At 47.1% G+C, this 19,925-nt stretch overlaps 1 protein-coding gene across 1 annotated transcript in view; it reads left to right on the top strand.

The window, feature by feature from the left end:
* Window positions 1–19,925, top strand: part of BCR (BCR activator of RhoGEF and GTPase) — an 84,191-nt gene that overhangs the window by 38,003 nt on the left and 26,263 nt on the right. Inside the window, exons 3-10 of the mRNA XM_063913047.1 lie at window positions 219–323; window positions 418–603; window positions 2,943–3,050; window positions 4,810–4,870; window positions 5,072–5,124; window positions 5,209–5,349; window positions 6,670–6,791; window positions 6,874–7,042. Coding sequence (XP_063769117.1) covers window positions 219–323; window positions 418–603; window positions 2,943–3,050; window positions 4,810–4,870; window positions 5,072–5,124; window positions 5,209–5,349; window positions 6,670–6,791; window positions 6,874–7,042 — 945 coding nt within the window. The remainder of the gene's footprint in view (window positions 1–218; window positions 324–417; window positions 604–2,942; window positions 3,051–4,809; window positions 4,871–5,071; window positions 5,125–5,208; window positions 5,350–6,669; window positions 6,792–6,873; window positions 7,043–19,925) is intronic.

Here is a 19,925-nt window from a genome sequence, read left to right as displayed (position 1 = left end):
TGCGGGGGGGCGGCCTGACATGCGGGGCGGACTAGCCCTGTGCTGTAACATGGCAGTTAGGAGCTAATTGGCTGGTACTTCACCTCTCCCCACTTTATCACTCTCCAATGCTTACTAAACAGACCCCATAGAAAGGTACTTTAGATCAGGAGACCTGCAAGTTTTGCCAGGTCACCTGTTACCCACAGCTAGCTTACATGATCTTTCCCTTCTTGCAGACGGAGCTGGATCTGGAGAAGGGCCTGGAGATGAGGAAGTGGGTGCTGTCTGCAATTTTGGCTAGTGAGGAAACTTACTTGAGCCATCTGGAGGCTCTACTTCTGGTAAGAGAGTAGGGATGTGGTTATGTGATTTTTACATATCTATGTTCTAAAATTACACTGTACAAAAGTACACTGACCCTTTCTACTTCTGCAGCCAATGAAGCCCCTTAAAGCCGCTGCAACCACTTCTCAGCCCGTTTTGACAATCCAGCAGATTGAAACTATTTTCTTCAAGGTTCCTGAGTTGTATGAGATCCACAAAGAATTTTATGATGCTTTGTTTCCGCGGGTACAGAAATGGAGCCACCAGCAGAGAGTAGGGGACCTTTTCCAAAAACTGGTGAGTGAAACCCTTCGTGTTGATGTTGAATTGTAATTTTGTTCAATAATATAACAGCGTTGCTTGTTCCAGTTTTTTCCACAATAGTCCTGGCTTTTTTCATTATAAAACCTTTATCTTTTATTGAGTTGTATCACAGAAATCAGTTAAGTTGTTTGTTTAACAGAATATTTAAAATAGATACTTTTATTTGCCACCCAAGAGGATTTGTGTAATGAAGTGAGTTCAGCAGCCGTGCGGGATGCCGGCCGAACTCTGACATTTTTTTAAAGGGACAATCATGTACAAGTAATGTCTTAGCCTTGTACATGATTGCCCCTTAAAAAAACGTCCAACACAGCCGCCAAACTCGGACTTCATTACATCCTGTCCCTTATGTCTGCATCAAGCTTTACGTCACATGAGTGTACTTTATTTTTCCAAATTAGTGGACACCCCAATTAAGTCTCATGAAACAGGATGGCACCTAGCATCTAGCTCAGGGGTGGGCAATTATTTCAGCTGAGGGGCCACTTGACACTTTCCTGTCAGTATTCGAGGGCCGCACACAAAATAGCAGCTCCCCCACGTGCCAAAAATATAGGGACGTGGCTTCATGGGGAAGGGGTGTGGCCAAAAAATAATACAGATTCATATTAGGCTGTACAATAGTCTCCATTATTCAAATTGCGCCACACAGTAGCGCCACTTACACACATTACTCCAGGTAGAGCCCCTCTTTTACACATTACAGCAGGTAGAGCCCCCTTTTACACATTACGGAAGGTAGAGCCCCCTTTTACACATTATGGCAGGTAGAGTCCCCTTTTACACATTAACATTTTATTTGGGATAATCATTGCACAGCAAGCAAATTATCCAGTGTCTTATGGCCCCTGATGAAAGGTGTGACACAGTGACAGAACACGGGGGTGGAACACGGTGATGGAACACAGGGGGTGACACGGTGACAGAATATGGGCGGATGACACGGTGACAGAACACGGGGGGGGTGACAGAACACGGGTGGGTGACATAGTGACAGAACACGGGGGGGTGACACGGTGACAGAACACGGGGGGTGACACAGTGATAGAACACGGGAGGTGACACGGTAACAACACGGCGGGGTGACTTAGTGACAGAACACGGGGGTGACACGGTGACAGAACACGGGGGGGGTGACACAGTGACAGAACGTGGGGGGGTAACACGGTGACAGAACGCGGGGGGGGTGACATGGTGACAGAACGCGGGGGGGCTGACTCAGTGGCAGAACACGGGGGTGACATACTGACAGAACGTGGGGGTAACAGAACATGGGAGGTGACACGGTAACAACACGGGGGGGTGACTTAGTGACAGAACACGGGGGGGTGACACGGTTAAAGAATCCAGGGGGGGGGGGAGGGTTGGGGATGGTACAGCGAGCGTTAAAGATCTCCCCCCTAAACTAAAAACAGTCTGACGCCACTGCCCGCACACACAAACATATATACACACACACACACACACACACACACACACACACACACACACTCATATATATATATATATATATATACACACACACACACACACACACACACACACACACACACACACACACACACACAAATACACTTTCTTTCCCTCACTTTTTCCATTAACTTACTGATCTGTGTTTGGCTGGCAGTGGCAGGAAGGATGGATCTGTAGCAGTGGCTTATGTCCAGTGTAGCTCCGCCCCCTTAGGTCCCACGTAGCCACGCCCCTTCGTCTCCACCTAGCTCCGCCCCCTTTTCGTCTGATCTCTGCCTTTGTCACTGGGGACTGTGGAGGCGGAAGGAGGAGGATGAGTGTGTCAGGCGCCATGCAGCAGCAGGGGAGACAGGCGCCGGCAGCTTGGAGGTACTGCAGAGCAATGACAAGCAGCTCAGTCGGTCGGGCCGCTTGTCATTGCACACTGGTGGGAAGCAGTGGGCCGGGCAGGATCGGTTTGCGGGCCGCATCTGGCCCGCGGGCCGTATTTTGCCCACCCCTAATCTAGCTTGTGTTACTTCCATCATCTACATTTAATTGTGTTCTATACTGATGTATTGTTCCCATCACTTTACGACTTCTGTCATAGGGCCATAATCTACCATATAAAGCAGAAAATGCAATCTGTTCCTGTGTTACACTCCTTCCTCTTGTCTTTATCATTATTCTTCCTTCTATCTGTAATTACGTGCGTTAGGCTTTGTTCTCACTGTGTATAACTCTCGCTTCTCCTTGCCTTGTGCTCATTTCTCATTCTCGCTCACATCAGTTTATCCGCTGTTTCCTTTCACCTCCCCTCACCGCGCATTTTTTAATTTGTTTCATCTTCCATGTCTCAGGCCAGTCAGCTTGGTGTGTATCGCGCCTTTGTTGACAACTATGAGGTTGCCATGGAAACGGCAGAGAAATGCTGCCAGGCCAACGCTCAGTTTGCTGAAATTTCAGAGGTGAGAACAACTTTTATTCCTTTATGCTAAGGAATCGCGATAAAATAGATTTAGCAAATAAATACCTTGCATAGTGCAACTGCTGTATACTGTTCTGTGATCTTACTTTTTGGGTGAAGGCCTGGCAGTATGAATTTTATTTAAAGTCTGTTCATATTCAACTTCTAAGTTTACACCCTAGGGATGGAACTCAATTAGCTGAGGTAGATTGCCACAGGCTAATGGGTCCCCCAGGGCTATCCAATTTGCCCCAAAGCCAGGAGATATTAGGGATCTTTTTTTCACCAGCCTCAGTGGGTCGAAAAAGATCCCTGATAACCAGCATGTTAATAGGTGCCGCAACCCTGTTAACGCGCGAATCCGTGAATTTTCCACAGCTTCGGTGTTACTGCCAGTTAACCTCTACTTTAATGGGTGTTAACAAGGCTATTGGGAAAATAAGGAGTCCAATTGAATAGCCCCAGGCGTTAAAGCCCAAGGCTACCTCTATTTTTCACCCACAGTAATTTACCGCAAGTAATTGAATACTGGTCTAAAGTTCTGTGCACTTCTTTGTTAGACAGCATTTGAATTTTATTAAAGTATAATTAATATTGTAATATTGTATTTGCTTGTGTCTGCTTCCTGCAATGTTCCAATTCGGAACTGGAAATCAACACACAATGGGGCAGATGTATTAAGCCTGGAGAAGTGATAAGTGGCAGGTGATAACGCACCAGCCAATCATTACTGGTTTGAAAAATGACAGTTAGGAGCTGATTGACTGGTGCGTTATCACCTTCCATTTATCACAACTTTATCACTTCTACAGGCTTAATACATCTGCCTCAATGATTGCAGTGATGAAACTTCTTATATAAACCATCCTCAATTTGTTACCTTACTCAATAGTCTTTATCTTCTCTAAGGTCTTCAAACCATCTGCAGTTATTCCATATATAGGCTAAAAATATATTCTCTCCGCTTAATGCATGTGAGAAAACAGGTTCTGTGTTATTTGCAGATTGTATCCAGCCACTATACATAGCTGACTGCAGGCAGACAGAGCCTGCTGCTCATACCTTGGTCGCCAAATGGAGTGAGAAACATTTGTTTGGTCCCACGGATTGAGGCCCTGTTAGTTCATTAGTAAAGTGACAGTAACATAGACAGACCTCTCTGGCCATCTTCCAATTTATATTCAGCCTGTCTCTTTGGATTGTGTTATTCCAAGTCATTGTGGTTAGTTTGGAACCACTGACACTGTGATGTCAGACCATAGGTGTAATGGGTTGGGTTCGAAATGCCGGTATCCTAGCAGTGAGAATCCCAACGGGGGAAGGTAAGTATACTTACCTTCCCCCAATGCCCCCTAACCCTCCTTTCCCGCAACCTAAACCGAACCCTCCCTGCTCGCAGCCTAACCCTAACCCTCCACCCCCCGAAGCTTACCTTTATGGCGGCCCGGGTATTGGGATGCCGGCGCCAGGATTTCTGACCGGATCCCGGTGTAATATCAGCTGCACTATTGTAGCATGTATGGTCAGCAAAGCATGGGTTCACATATGCAATCACACCTCTTTTCGACAGTTTTATTTCTAAAGTGATGACCGGTAATGACATATTAAAGAAGTAGCTTTTTGATAGTAAAGGGCTACATGTTCTCTTTATCTCAGGCCTCAGATTATGTTCATCCACCAGCTACATTTGAGGTAGTTCTGGATAACATTTCAGGCTACTTTTACCTCAGTTCCTTCATTGGAAGTTTTGTTGTTTTTAGAATCTAAGGGCCAGAAACACGCGGGAGTCCAAGGAACACGCAGCAAAAACCTCCCTAGAGGGTAAGTGAACATGCTAGTAAAGGGAGAAGGAAGGGTTGATTGGCATTAGTTGGCGACATTAGTAATGTTTTGGCTCTATAGAACAATTCACTTGAAGGCCAAATTGGGATAGAAAGCTGGGATGCTGGATAGTTTCGGGTGTGTCTCCCTGTCTATACTGTAATGGTAAAATGTGTCACCCTGTCTGCTCTTTGCCTCCAGCTCTACTGTACAAGCCAGTGGATCGAGTGACACGAAGCACCCTTGTTCTACATGTGAGTGACTGTTCTATCCACTGTAATATGACCGTTTTCAACACGTTTCTTTCTCATGCAAGTCTCACACTCTAACATTTCCAGGATCTACTGAAGCACACTCCTTCTGGTCACCCTGACTATCCATTACTGCAAGATGCACTCCGTATTTCCCAAAACTTTCTGTCCAGCATCAATGAGGAGATCACTCCCCGACGTCAGTCAATGACTGTACGGAAAGGAGAGGTGAGTGAAAGATTAAGGGACAGGCAGAAACCTTCTGAAGGGAATGAGTAGGAACAGATTGATTGTTATGCAGTTTTAAATATCTAGAATAAAATTGTGAAGTATTGCCTTAGTTCTGTAGACTACAACTACAGATGAATAAGTAAATAGGCAAAGGTAACAGTAGAGCTGCCACAATGGTTCATAGTAGTTGTAAGTATGTTATTAGCCAATATTAACAAACATTTCTATTATAGCACCTGGTGTGCTGAAATGTAATAAACTATAAGTTTATATTTATAAAGTATGTGTAAATCTTAGTGATATAAAAGCACACACTGCTACCTTCTGCTTGATGTCCACCTTGTTTTCGCCCATGTCTTCTTTATGTGCAAAAATACTTTAGTATTATAAATAAATCTCATTTAAGCTTTACTGAAGCCATGCAATGACGTTTGATATGCACATACTTTTTGTTCCTCATATACAGATTTATAACTATAATTAATATTCATATACAGGTACACCACCGATAATCTGGCACCCTTGGTTCCAGCACTGTGCCGGATTATCGGTGTTGCCGGATTAACGGTGGTGTCTGCAGCATTCTGACCCCCCCCCCCCCCTCTGCAACCTAATTGTATCCAGTGTGTCCCTAAAGCCTAATTTCGGCTACGCAGCCTGATTTCCCACCTGCAGCCCGTATCCACACCGCAGCCTGACTACCCGCCCACAGCCAGACTCCCCCACCCGCACCTAACTAAGACTCCCGCTGCTAATCTAAGACCTCCCTCAGCCTATCTAAATCTCCTGCTACTAATCTAAGACCTCCCACAGCCTATCTAAGCACCTCTCGCATCCTAACTCTCACCCACAGCGTAACTTTCCCCGGCACCTGATGTGTCCAGACTAAGGGACACATTTATGAAGCAGTGATAAAAATGGACAAGTGAGCCAGTGGAGAAGTTGTCCATGGCCACCAATCAGCTGCTCTGTATACTTTTATAGTATGCAAATTATAAATGTTACGTCAATTCTGATTGGTTGCCATGGGCAACTTCTCTACTGGCTCACATCTCCACTTTTATCACTGCTTAGTGAATGTCCCCCTAAAAGAGGTGCCGGACCATCAGGTACCGGATAATCGGTATATATTTATGATTTGTTGTATGCACAGCATAGTCTGGTCACTAATAATGTTTCCAGCAATAATTACACAAATTTACAAACCAAAGAAACATACTCCGCGGCATAGGTTATTCTTGAACTCAGGGCCATATAATATATTATAAAAGTAATTATAAATATATAACCCTGACTTCTTCCTGCATGCCTTGCCAGCACCGACAGCTCTTGAAGGATAGTTTCATGGTGGAGTTGGTGGAAGGAGCCCGAAAGCTACGCCATGTCTTCCTTTTTACCGATCTTCTACTTTGCGCAAAGCTGAAAAAGCAGATAGGAGGGTAAGCGCTTAACATTTGGTAGAAAATGTTTTTTAATAACTGTTAGAATTACTTTTTGACTTTGATGCTTCTTAATATTCAGGAAAAGTCAGCAATATGACTGTAAGTGGTATATACCACTAGTGGACCTGTCCTTTCAGCCTGTTGATGAGTCGGAAGCTGCTGCTAACATGCCACTGATACAAGATGATGAGCTGGAAGCTATCAAAGTAAAAATATCACAACTGAAGAATGATATCCAAAGGGAAAAGGTATGTGTCTATAAAATAAGGGATAATGTGTGGGATGTGGATAAGACGTCGGCTGTCGGGAAAACCGTCAGAATGCTGATGCTGGAATCCCGACAGGGTCAGGAAACTGACGCCGGCATCCCGTCTGTAAGTACAGTGGGCGGGTTATGGGTGTTGGGTTTAGGTACCAACCTGGGATTTTAGGGTTAAGCTGCAGGGGGAGGGGGGAGGACTGTTAGGTGTTAGGGTTAGGCTGTGGGGAGGGGGGTTAGTGTTAGGCACCACCAGGGGGAGGTTAGGGTTAGGCACTAAGGAGGAAGGTTAGGGTTACCCTGTGGGAACGGAGGGTTAGGGGAGATGGGGAAACATACTTACCTCGCCCCTGTTGGGATTTGAAACATCGGGATGCCGGTGTCTGTTTTGTGACCACCGGCATCCCGTCTTCCGGTCAATTATACTGAACCCATGCAAGGTGTGCTTGTATATTTATAATAGGATTTTAATACCTACCGGTAAATCCTTTTCTCTTAGTCCGTAGAGGATGCTGGGGTCATCATAGAACCATGGGGTATAGACGGGATCCGCAGGAGACATAGGCACTTTAAGACTTTGAAAGGGTGTGAACTGGCCCCTCCTCCAGACTCCAGTTATAGGAACTGTGCCCAGGGAGACGGACATTTCGAGGAAGGATTTATTGTTAAACTAAGGTGAGATTCATACCAGCTCACACCTCAAGCATGCCGCTCAACGTGGCATTCAACAGAACACAAGCCAACGGCATGAACCCTTGCAGCAACATGCTGACAATAACGTAACACAACATGTGTGCAACCACAACTAACAACTGCAGATACAGTACGCACTGGGATGGGCGCCCAGCATCCTCTACGGACTAAGAGAAAAGGATTTACCGGTAGGTATTAAAATCCTATTTTCTCATACGTCCTAGAGGATGCTGGGGTCATCATAGAACCATGGGGTTATACCAAAGATCTAGAACGGGCGGGAGAGTGCGGATGACTCTGCAGTACCGATTGACCAAACTTAAGGTCTTCATCGGCCAAGGTGTCAAACTTGTAGAACTTTGCAAATGTGTTTGACCCCGACCAAGTAGCTGCTCGGCAAAGTTGCAATGCCGAGACCCCTCGGGCAGCCGCCCAGGATGAGCCCACCTTTCTAGTAGAATGGGCTTTCACCGATTCCGGTAACTGCAATCCAGCCGTAGAATGAGCGTGCTGAATCGTGTTACAGATCCAGCGTGCAATGGTCTGCTTGGAAGCAGGACACCCAACCTTGTTGGGAGCATACAGGACAAACAGAACCTCTGTTTTCCTAATCTGAGCCGTTCTGGCGACATAAATCTTCAAAGCTCTGACCACATCCAGAGATTTTGACTCAGCGAAGGCGTCAGTAGCCACAGGCACCACAATAGGTTGGTTCATGTGGAAAGAGGAAACCACCATCGGTAGAAATTGTTGACTTGTCCTCAATTCAGCTCTATCTTCATGGAAGATCAAATAAGGGCTCTTGTGAGACAAGGCCGCTAACTCAGACACCCGCCTTGCAGATGCCAAGGCCAACAGGATGACCACTTTCCAAGTGAGGAATTTCAACTCCACCTTCCGTAAAGGTTCAAACCAAAGTGATTGAAGGAACTGCAACTCCACATTAAGATCCCATGGTGCCACTGGAGGCACAAATGGAGGTTGGGTGTGCAACACGCCTTTCACGAAAGTCTGAACTTCTGGAAGGGAAGCCAATTGTTTCTGAAAGAAAACCGATAAGGCCGAAATCTGTACCTTAATTGAGCCCAATTTTAGGCCCGCATCCACACCTGCTTGTAGAAAATGGAGAAAATGTTCTAGTCGAAACTCTTCCGTAGGAGCCCCCTTGGATTCACACCAAGAAACATATTTTCTCCAAATACGGTGGTAATGTTTAGACGTAACCCCTTTTCTGGCCTGAATAAGTGTGGGAATGACTTCACTGGGAATACCCTTACGGGCTAGGATTTTGCGCTCAACCGCCATGCCGTCAAACGTAGCCGCGGTAAGTCCTGATACACGCACGGTCCCTGTTGTAACAGGTCCTCGCGCAGAGGAAGATGCCAGGGATCTCCTATGAGTAATTCCTGTAGACCTGGATACCAAGCCCTCCTTGGCCAGTCTGGGACAATGAGGATCGCCCGGATCTTTGTTCTTCTTATGATCTTTAGAACCTTTGGAATGAGAGGAAGTGGAGGGAATACATACACCGACTGAAACACCCACGGTGTCACCAGTGCATCCACTGCAATTGCTTGAGGGTCCCTTGACCTGGAACAATATTTCTGAAGCTTCATGTTGAGACGAGATGCCATCATGTCTACTTGAGGAACTCCCCAACGACTTGTCACCTCTGCGAAGACTTCTTGGTGGAGGCCCCACTCTCCTGGATGGAGATCGTGTCTGCTGAGGAAGTCTGCTTCCCAGTTGTCCACTCCTGGAATGAAGATCGCTGACAGAGCGCTTGTATGCTTTTCCGCCCAGCGGAAAATCCTTGTGGTTTCTGCAATTGCGGCTCTGCTTTTCGTTCCGCCCTGACGGTTTATGTACGCTACTGCTGTTACATTGTCCGACTGGATCAGTACCGGCAGATCTCGAAGAAGATGTTCCGCTTGCAGAAAGCCGTTGTAAATGGCCCTTAACTCCAGAACATTTATGTGGAGACAAGTTTCCTGACTTGACCATCTTCCTTGGAAGTTTTCTCCCATTGTGACTGCCCCCCAGCTTCGGAGGCTTGCATCCGTGGTCACCAGGATCCAGTCCTGTATCCCGAACCTGCGCCCCTCTAGGAGGTGAGAGCTGTGCAGCCACCACAGGAGTGATATCCTGGTCTTGGAAGATAGGATTATCCTCCGGTGCATGTGTAGGTGGGACCCGGACCACTTGTCCAACAGGTCCCACTGGAACACTCTGGCATGGAACCTTCCAAACTGAATGGCCTCGTAGGCCGCAACCATCTTCCCCAGCAACCGAATGCATTGATGGATTGACACTCTTGCTGGTTTCAGAATTTGTTTGACCAGACTCTGAAGTTCCAGAGCCTTGTCCACTGGAAGAAAGACTCTCTGTAGTTCTGTATCCAATATCATTCCCAAAAATGACAACCGCGTCATCGGAATCAACTGTGATTTTGGCAAATTTAGGAGCCAACCATGTTGCTGAAGAACTGTCAGGGAGAGTGCAACGTTTTGCACCAACTGGTACCTGGATCTCGCCTTTATCAGGAGATCGTCCAAGCATGGGATAATCATGACTCCTTGCTTGCGAAGGAGCACCATCATCTCCGCCATCACTTTGGTGAAAATCCTCGGAGCCGTGGACAGACCAAACGGCAACGTTTGAAATTGGTAATGACAATCCTGAATTGCAAACCTCAGGTAAGCCTGATGCGGAGGATAAATGGGAACATGTAAGTAGGCATCTTTTATGTCCACCGACACCATAAAATCCCCTTCCCCCAGACTGGAGATCACTGCTCGGAGAGACTCCATCTTGAATTTGAATCTCCTAGGTAGAAATTCAGGGATTTCAGGTTTAGGATTGGTCTGACCGAGCCGTCCGGCTTCGGAACCACAAACAGGCTCGAATAAAAACCTTCTCCCTGTTGTGACTGGGGAACCTTGACGATAACTTGATTTTGACACAATTTTCGTATTGCGTCACAAACTACCTCCCTGTTGGGAAGAGAAGCTGGTAAGGCCGATTTGAAAAAACGGCGAGGGGGGACGTCTTGAAACTCCAGCTTGTACCCTTGGGATATTATTTGTAAAATCCAAGGGTCTAGGTTCGAACGAACCCAAAACTGACTGAAGAGTTTGAGACGAGCCCCCACCGGTGCGGACTCCCGCATAGGAGCCCCAGCGTCATGCGGTGGAATTGGCAGAAGCCTGGGAGGACTTCTGCTCCTGGGAGCCTGACAAGGCTGGAGATCGTTTACCTCTTCCCCTTCCTCTGGTAGAAAGGAAGGAAGAACCTCGGCCTTTTCTGTATTTATTGGGCCGAAAGGACTGCATCTGATAGTGATGCGTTTTCTTTTGTTGTGGAGGAACATAAGGTAAAAAGGATGACTTACCCGCGGTAGCTGTAGACACCAAATCATCAAGGCCGTCACCAAATAAGGCCTTACCTTTGTATGGTAGAGATTCCATACTTGGAATCAGCATCAGCATTCCATTGGTGTATCCACAACGCTCGTCTAGCTGAGACTGCCATGGCATTGGACTTATATCCCAAAAGACCAATATCTCTCGCAGCTTCCTTAAGGTATGCTGCAGCGTCCTTGATATAACCCAGCGTCAAAAGGACGCTATCCCTATCTAGGGTATCTATTTCAGAAGTCAAGTTGTCTGCCCACTTTTCGATAGCACTACTTACCAACGCAGACGCAATGACAGGTCTGAGTAGCGTACCTGTGGTCGCATAAATGGACTTTAACGTAGTTTCCTGTTTATGATCCGCAGGATCCTTAAGGGCCGCTGTGTCAGGTGACGGGAGAGCCACCTAGACAAACGTGACAGGGCCTTGTCCACGGTGGGGGGTGACTCCCACTTTTCCCTATCCGCCGAGGGAAACGGATAAGCTACCGTAATTCTTTTGGGAATCTGAAACTTTTTGTCAGGAGCTTCCCAGAGTTTTTCAAATAGCGTGTTCAGTTCATGAGAGGGAGGAAACGTTACCTCAGGTTTCCTTTCCTTATACATACAGACCCTTTTATCAGGGACAGCCGGGTCCTCAGTGATATGTAGTACCTCTTTAACCGCCACAATCATGTACTGAATGCTTTTTGACAATTTTGATCTAATCTGGAATCGCTATAGTCGACACTGGAATCAGAATTCGTGTCAGTATCAGTGTCTGCCAACTGGGCCAGCGTACGTTTCTGTGACCCTGAGGGGACCTGACTTTGCAATAACATATCTTCTACAGATTTCTTACATGCCTGGGTCTGAGACTCAGACTTATCTAGCCTCTTACTAATAAGAGCCACATTAGCATTCAAGGCGTTCAACACATTTACCCAATCCGTCGGCGGCGGTGCCGACAGGGTCACGCCCGCAGCCGTTTGTGTCCCTAATACAGCCTCCTCCTGGGAAGAGCCTTCAGCCTCAGACATGTCGACACACGTGCACCAAACACCCACAGACACACCGAGCATATATGGGACAGACCCACAGTAAAGCCTGTCAGAGAGACACAGAGGGGATTTGCCAGCTCACACCCCAGCGCCCAATAAACGCCCCAGACCTATAGCGCTTTTTCTATAAAGTATATTGCACCAAATTTAGCCAGTGCCCCCCCCGTTTTGCACCCTGATACTTGTCAGTGTGAAGGAAGGACCAGCGTCTCTGCAGCCTGATGGAGAGAAAATGGCGCTGAGTGAGCTGTGAGGACGAAGCTCCGCCCCCTTAATGGCGCGCTTCCGTCCCGCTTCTTGTATGATTATACTGGCGGGGGTTTTAGGACCTCGGCACTAATGTCCCCTCTTGCCAGATGTCCACTGAGGATTTATTAGCTGCCCAGGGCGCGCCCCCCCCCCCCCCCGCACCCTGCACCCTGTAGTGCTGCATGTATGTGGGAGCTTGGCACGCAGCGTCCGCACGCTGCGGTACCTCAGATAAATGCCGTCACTGAAGTCTTCTTTTCTTCATCTACTCCCCTGTCTTCTGACTTCTAGCTCTGTAAGGGGGTGACGGCAGGCTGCGGGAGTGAGCATCTGAGCGTACCCAGCAATCAAACCCTCAGGAGCTAATGGTGTCCTGTAGCCAGAAGCAGAGCCCTTGAACTCACTGGAAGTGGGTCATACTCCTCTCCCCTAAGTCCTACGAAGCAGGGAGACTGTTGCCAGCAGCCTCCCTGAACATAAAAAACCTAACAAAAAGTATTTTTTCAGAGAAACTCAGTAGAGCTCCCTGCAGTGCGTCCAGTCTCACTGGGCACAATTCTAAAACTGGAGTCTGGAGGAGGGGCATAGAGGGAGGAGCCAGTTCACACCCTTTCAAAGTCTTAAAGTGCCCATGTCTCCTGCGGATCCCGTCTATACCCCATGGTTCTATGATGACCCCAGCATCCTCTAGGACGTATGAGAAAATATCATTACAGTCTTTATACTGTCATTTGAATCTAAATAGTAGAGTATGCTTATATGTTATGCTAAATTAATTTTTTTTTATATACTCCCAATACTGTGTGGAGAGATGCAAAAAGTTTACTGTAAAGTAAGAGTGATAGGTGAAGAAAAACTTGTTACATTGAGTTTATATATTAACTCTTATTAGATAAGAAGTATGGTTTAAGCTTGCCTTATTCTGTCCATTTGTAATTACAGCAGGCAGATACCCACTGAAATCACATCCTCATAATAACTTTGTTTCCTGTCAATTTCAACATTCCTATTGCCACACTAAAACTTATTTCACCACTTCCTCTTTTGTGCTTTCCCACTAGACTTAACTATTCTGATGGATACTTCCTTGTCCTTGTCCTCTCTTCTGCTCTATCTCTAGTTTCTCCAACCTGTTCTTCTGACTGTCCAACAACCACCATTCCTTCAGCCACCTTACCTCATATTCTCCCTTCCTACACTCAAATCTAATCCCTCCCAAACACGCACGCACTCACGCACTCACGCACACACACACACACACACACACACACACACACACACACACACAGCGACACCTCAATACTCTTTGCCTGATCCACTTCTCATTTTGACTATATTAATGTTTCTTTTTTTAATTGCCCTTCCCTGCTATTACCAGGCTGCCACTTTCTACAATAAATGATTTGCTTTGATAATTTATCTCTATCCACCATTTGACAATCTCTCTCCCCTCCAAACTAGCTGAGCAACTTGTATAGAAACACCTATCTCACTTTCTTTGCGCTCACTCCCTTTTGTGCAAGAGACTTTCTGCCGCCATCATTCCACTGAGACTGCTCAAAAAAGTTGCCAATGATCTGCTTACAGATAAGTGTATACTGTAGGTCACTTCCCATACTCAACCTCCTGGATCCCTCTGATGTGTCTACATTTGGCAAATCACCCGCTCCACTCCCATCACCTGGTGGAGTCTCCCTGATTTTCACACTGTGCACCTACCTGTCCGCTTATAACACTTTAATCTACAGTCAATAACAGTACAGTCTTCTAAGCCTTTCTTTTGGCGTCAAACTTGGAGTTTGCCTTCTGCTTTATTCTTCATATCCTGTCCAAACTCTCCTGAACATGCAATTATTACCAGTATGTGCCTTTTTCATATCCAAAATCATCTTCATTGTTTATTTGTATGGTGCCACTAGTCTGCAGCAATGGACAGTTCTCATAAAAGTACAAATGCAAGTAGCATATACAAATTTGTACAAGTTAAAATGGCATCAAAACACGCACACAAATAGTAGTTAAAAACAAAAAAACTGGAACGCATGACTTAGGAAAGTAGGCTCATGAGACATAGGGGTGAGAGGGCCCTGCTGTGACAGAGGGGGGAAATAGAGATAGGAACAAATGGGATGCAAGTGGGTGGGAAGTAGAATGCAGCGTTGTCTAGGGGGGAGTAGGGGAGGCAGTAGTGGAGAGGTGGGTTTACTCAGGGGAGGGAGTTCTCTAAATGGGGAGCATTGCGGGAGAAGACTTGGATGAGGGATTGAGATTGTATGAAGGTCACTTGCAATTCATTCTGTAACCCTGCTTTTTTTTTTTTTTTTTAACCAAATGACCTTGTTTTCCCTATTGTGCGGCGCTGCAGACCTCTGTGGTACTAATGTTTACAGCTGTGTGCAGTGCAGTATTATATTGTAATTAAGCCTGTAACTTACTGTAGGTAGACCTAGTAGTAAGGAAAGGCGATGTCTGCTGTTAGTGAGCTGTTCTTTGTCCTGTACTGTAAATGCTATAATATAATCCGCTGCTGACATTAATTGGAGCTTCTACATCACTCGGACATAGACTATGTCTATTTTTGTAAGCTGGTTTAAGTTGTTTTTTTTGTGTGTATTTTGTGTATGTGAAACAGGGAGTAGTTTCTACTGTAATAGAGATTTTTGTTGTTTAATAGATGCCGAATAGTAAATGCGTTCATTCATAAAATAAATAGATGACAACATGGACATAGGTAGGACACTATTGTCTTAGACGTGTGCCGGGTGTAATCCATATGCATATACTACTGTTCCCCACACAACAGATCTTGAGCATTGCATATGGGCAGGATTAAAAATAGGATTTTAATACCTACCGGTAAATCCTTTTCTCTTAGTCCGTAGAGGATGCTGGGGACTCCAAAAGGACCATGGGGTATAGACGGGATCCGCAGGAGACATGGGCACACTATAAGACTTTGAATGGGTGTGAACTGGCTCCTCCCTCTATGCTCCTCCACCAGACCTCAGTTATAGGAACCGTGCCCAGGGAGACGGACATTTCGAGGAAAAGGATTTTTGTTACACTAAGGGTGAGATACATACCAGCTCACACCACAACACACCGTACAACTGGATTACCAGGAAAACCAGAGAACAGTATGAACGAAAAACAGCAACAAGCTGAAACATAACCGATACACAACCTTCGTGTAACCGAAAACAACAACTAACAATACAACTGCAAGTAACAGTCCGCACTGGGATGGGCGCCCAGCATCCTCTACGGACTAGGAGAAAAGGATTTACTGGTAGGTATTAAAATCCTATTTTCTCTTACGTCCTGGAGGATGCTGGGGACTCCAAAAGGACCATGGGGTCTATACCAAAGCTCCAGACCGGGCGGGAGAGTGCGGACGACTCTGCAGCACCGACTGAGCAAACATGAGGTCCTCATCAGCCAGGGTATCAAACTTGTAGAACTTAGCAAAAGTGTTTGAACCCGACCACGTAGCTGCTCGGCAAAGTTGAAGTGCCGAGACCCCTCGGGCAGCCGCCCAAGATGAGCCCACCTTCCTGGTAGAATGGGCCTTCACTGACTTCGGCAACGGCAATCCAGCCGTAGAATGAGTCTGCTGGATCGTATTACAAATCCAGCGTGCAATAGTCTGCTTGTAAACAGGATTTCCAATCTTGTTGGAAGCATACAGGACAAACAGAGCCTCCGTTTTCCTAACAAGAGCCGTTCTGGCTACATAAATTTTCAAAGCCCTCACGACATCGAGAGATTTTGGCACCGCCACGGCATCCGTAGCCACAGGCACCACAATAGGTTAATTTATGTGAAACGAAGAAACCACCTTCAGCAGAAAGTGTTGACGAGTCCTCAATTCCGCTCTATCCACATGGAAAATCAAATATGTGAGACAAAGCCGCCAATTTCGACACCCGTCTGGCGGACGCCAAGGCTAAAAGCATGACCACTTTCCAAGTGAGAAATTTCAACTCAACCTTTCGCAAAGGTTCAAACCAGTGAGACATAAGAAATTGTAACACCACGTCAAGATCCCACGGTGCCACGGGTGGCACAAACGGAGGATGGATATGCAGCACTCCCTTCACGAAAGTCTGAACTTCAGGAAGGACGGCCCATTCTTTTTGAAAGAAAATAGATAAAGCCGAAATCTGCACTTTTATGGAACCCAATTTCAGGCCTGCATCCACGCCTGCCTGCAAAAAATGGAGGAAACTCCTCCGTAGGAGCTTTCTTGGCTTCACACCACGACACATATTTTCTCCAAATACGGTGAAAATGCTTCGCCGTGACCTCCTTTCTAGCCTTAAGGAGAGTGGGGATGACTTCCCCAGGAATACCCTTCCGAGCTAGGATTTGGCGTTCAACCCCCACGCCGTCAAACGCAGCCGCGGTAAGTCTTGAAATACGCATGGCCCCTGCAGTAACAGGTCCTCTCTGAGAGAAAGCGGCCAAGGATCTTCTATGAGCATTTCCTGAAGATCCGGATACCAGGCCCTTCGTGGCCAATCTGGAACGACGAGTACTGCCGGAACCCTTGTTTTTGTCTTATGATCCTCAACACTTTTGGAATGAGAGGAAGTGGAGGGAACACATATACCGACTGAAACACCCACGGAGTTACCAGGGCGTCCACAGCACTGGCTTGGGGGTCCCTTGACCTGGAACAATACCTCGGAAGCTTCTTGTTGAGGCGAGACGCCATCATGTCTATTTGAGGAATTCCCCAACGCCTTGTCACTTCTACAAATACCTCTTGATGAAGAGCCCACTCTCCTGGATGGAGATCGTGTCTGCTGAGGAAGTCTGCTTCCCAGTTGTCCACACCCGGAAGGAAGACTGCTGACAGAGCGCTACGTGCTTTTCCGCCCAGCGGAGAACTCTTGTGGCCTCCGCCATCGCCGCTCTGCTCTTTGTTCCGCCCTGGTGGTTTACGTACGCTACCGCTGTTACGTTGTCTGACTGAATCAGGACAGGTAGACCTCGAAGCAGGTATTCCGCTTGCAGAAGGCCGTTGTACATGGCTCTTAACTCCAGAACGTTTATGTGGAGACAAGTTTCCTGGCTTGACCACTTTCCCTGGAAACTTCTTCCCCGTGTGACTGCTCCCCAGCCTCGGAGACTTGCATCCGTAGTCAGCAGGACCCATTCCTGGATTCCGAACCTGCGTCCCTCTAGAAGGTGAGAACTTTGCAGCCACCACAGGAGAGAAATTCTGGTCCTGGAAGATAGACTTATTTTCCGGTGCATGTGCAGGTGAGACCCGGACCATTTGTCCAGCAGGTCCCACTGAAACACCCGGGCATGAAACCTGCCAAACGGAATGGCTTCGTAAGCCGCAACCATCTTCCCTATCACTTGAGTGCATTGATGAATTGACACTCTTGCCGGTTTCAGAATCTCCTTGACCATGCATTGGATTTCCAGAGCTTTTTCCGCTGGAAGAAACACTCTTTGCAGTTCCGTGTCCAGAATCATGCCCAAGAAAGGCAGCTAAGTTGTCGGAATCAACTGAGACTTTTGCAAATTTAGAATCCAACCATGATGTTGCAGAACCGTCAGGGAGAGTTCCACATTTCTTAGCTCCTTCGATCTCGCCTTTATCAGGAGATCGTCCAAGTACGGGATAATTGTGACACCTCGCTTGCATAGGAGTACCATCATTTCCGCATCACTTTGGTGAAGACCCTCGGGGCCGTGGAAAGGCCAAACGGCAACGTCTGAAATTGGTAATGATAATCCTGCACCGCAAATCTCAGGAAAGCTTGATGTGGAGATATACCGACGTGTCAGTAGGCATCTTTTATGTCGACTGGAGATCACTGCTCGAAGAGATTCCATCTTGAACTTGAAAGTTTTCAAATACAGATTGAGGGATTTTAGGTTCAGGATCGGTCTGACCTAGCCATCCGGCTTTGGTACGATAAAGAGGCTCGAATAAAACCCTTCTCCCCGTTGGGACGGGGGTACCGGGACAATGACACTCTGTTGACACAGCTTTTGTATCGCAGCACTCGCTACTTCCCTTTCTGGGAGAGAAACTGGCAAGGCTGATTTGAAAAATCGGTGGGGGGGGGCACCTCCTGAAACTCCAGTTTGTACTCTTGGGACACTGGGGGTCATTCCGAGTTGTTCGCTCGCTAGCAGATTTTAGCAGCATTGCACACGCTAGGCCGCCGCCCTCTGGGAGTGTATCTTAGCATAGCACAATTGCGAACGAAAGATTAGCAGAATTGCGCATAGAAAATTCTTAGCAGTTTCTGAGTAGCTCGAGACTTACTCCTACACTGCGATCAGCTCAGCCCGTTTCGTTCCTGGTTTGATGTCACAAATACGCCCGGCGTTCGGCCAGCCACTCCCCCGTTTCTCCAGACACTCCCACGTTTTATCCTGGCACGCCTGCGTTTTTCCGCACACTCCCAGAAAACGGACAGTTTCTGCCCAGAAACACCCACTTCCTGTCAATCACACTCCGATCACTTCAACGATGGAAATTCTTCGTTCAGACATGAGTAAATTTAAGTTTTGAGCTAAAATACTTAGCGCATGCGTACTGCGTACCATGCGTATGCGCATTTTCGCCTTAATCGCCCCGTTGCGAAAATCGGCAACGAGCGAACTCGGAATGACCCCCACTATGTCTAATATCCAAGGATCTAGGCCCGAGTGAAACCAGAACTGACTGAGGAGTCTGAGAAGCGCCGCCACCTGCGCGGACTCCCGTAGGGGAGCCCCAGCGTCATGCGGTGGACTTGGCAGAGGCCGGGGAGGACCTGGGAGCCTGACACAGCAGGCAACCATTTTCCCCTTCCTCTACCTTTTGAAGCAAGGAAGGACGAGCCTCTTACTTTTTTGTATTTATTAGGCTGAAAGGACTGCATCTGATAATGGGGCGCCTTTTTCTGTTGCGCTGGAACATAAGGAAGAAAAGATGACTTACCCGCTGTAGCGGTAGACACCAGGTCAGCGAGGCCGTCACCAAACAAGACACTACCTTTATATGGGAGAGCCTCCATAGCTTTCTTGGAGTCGGCAACAGCATTCCATTGATGAATCCACAGCGCTCTCCTGGCCGAGACTGCCATGGCATTGGCCCTTGATCCCAAGAGGCCAATATCTCTCGCCGCATCCTTTTTAGGTAAGCTGCAGCGTCCCTGATATAACCGAGAGTCAGCAGAATGTTATCCCTATCCATGGTATCCATGTCAGATGCCAAATTATCAGCCCACATAGCAATAGCACTACTCACCCATGCCGACACCACGGCCGGTCAGAGGAGTGCACCCGTAGTGACATAAATGGATTTTAATGTCGTTTCCTGCTTAAGATCCGCAGGATCCTTGAGGGCAGCAGTGTCGGGAGACAGAAGCGCCACCTTCTTGGACAGCCGTGACAGAGCTTTGTCCACATTGGGAGATGACTCCCACTTTTCCCTGTCCTCAGAGGGGAAAGGATATGCCATAAA

This window comes from Pseudophryne corroboree, chromosome 1, assembly GCF_028390025.1.
Source record: "Pseudophryne corroboree isolate aPseCor3 chromosome 1, aPseCor3.hap2, whole genome shotgun sequence".
In the NCBI taxonomy this organism is placed as follows: Eukaryota; Metazoa; Chordata; class Amphibia; order Anura; family Myobatrachidae; genus Pseudophryne; species Pseudophryne corroboree.
Note: the sequence above shows the minus strand (reverse complement) of the source record. Positions and strands in the feature narration are given on the sequence as shown.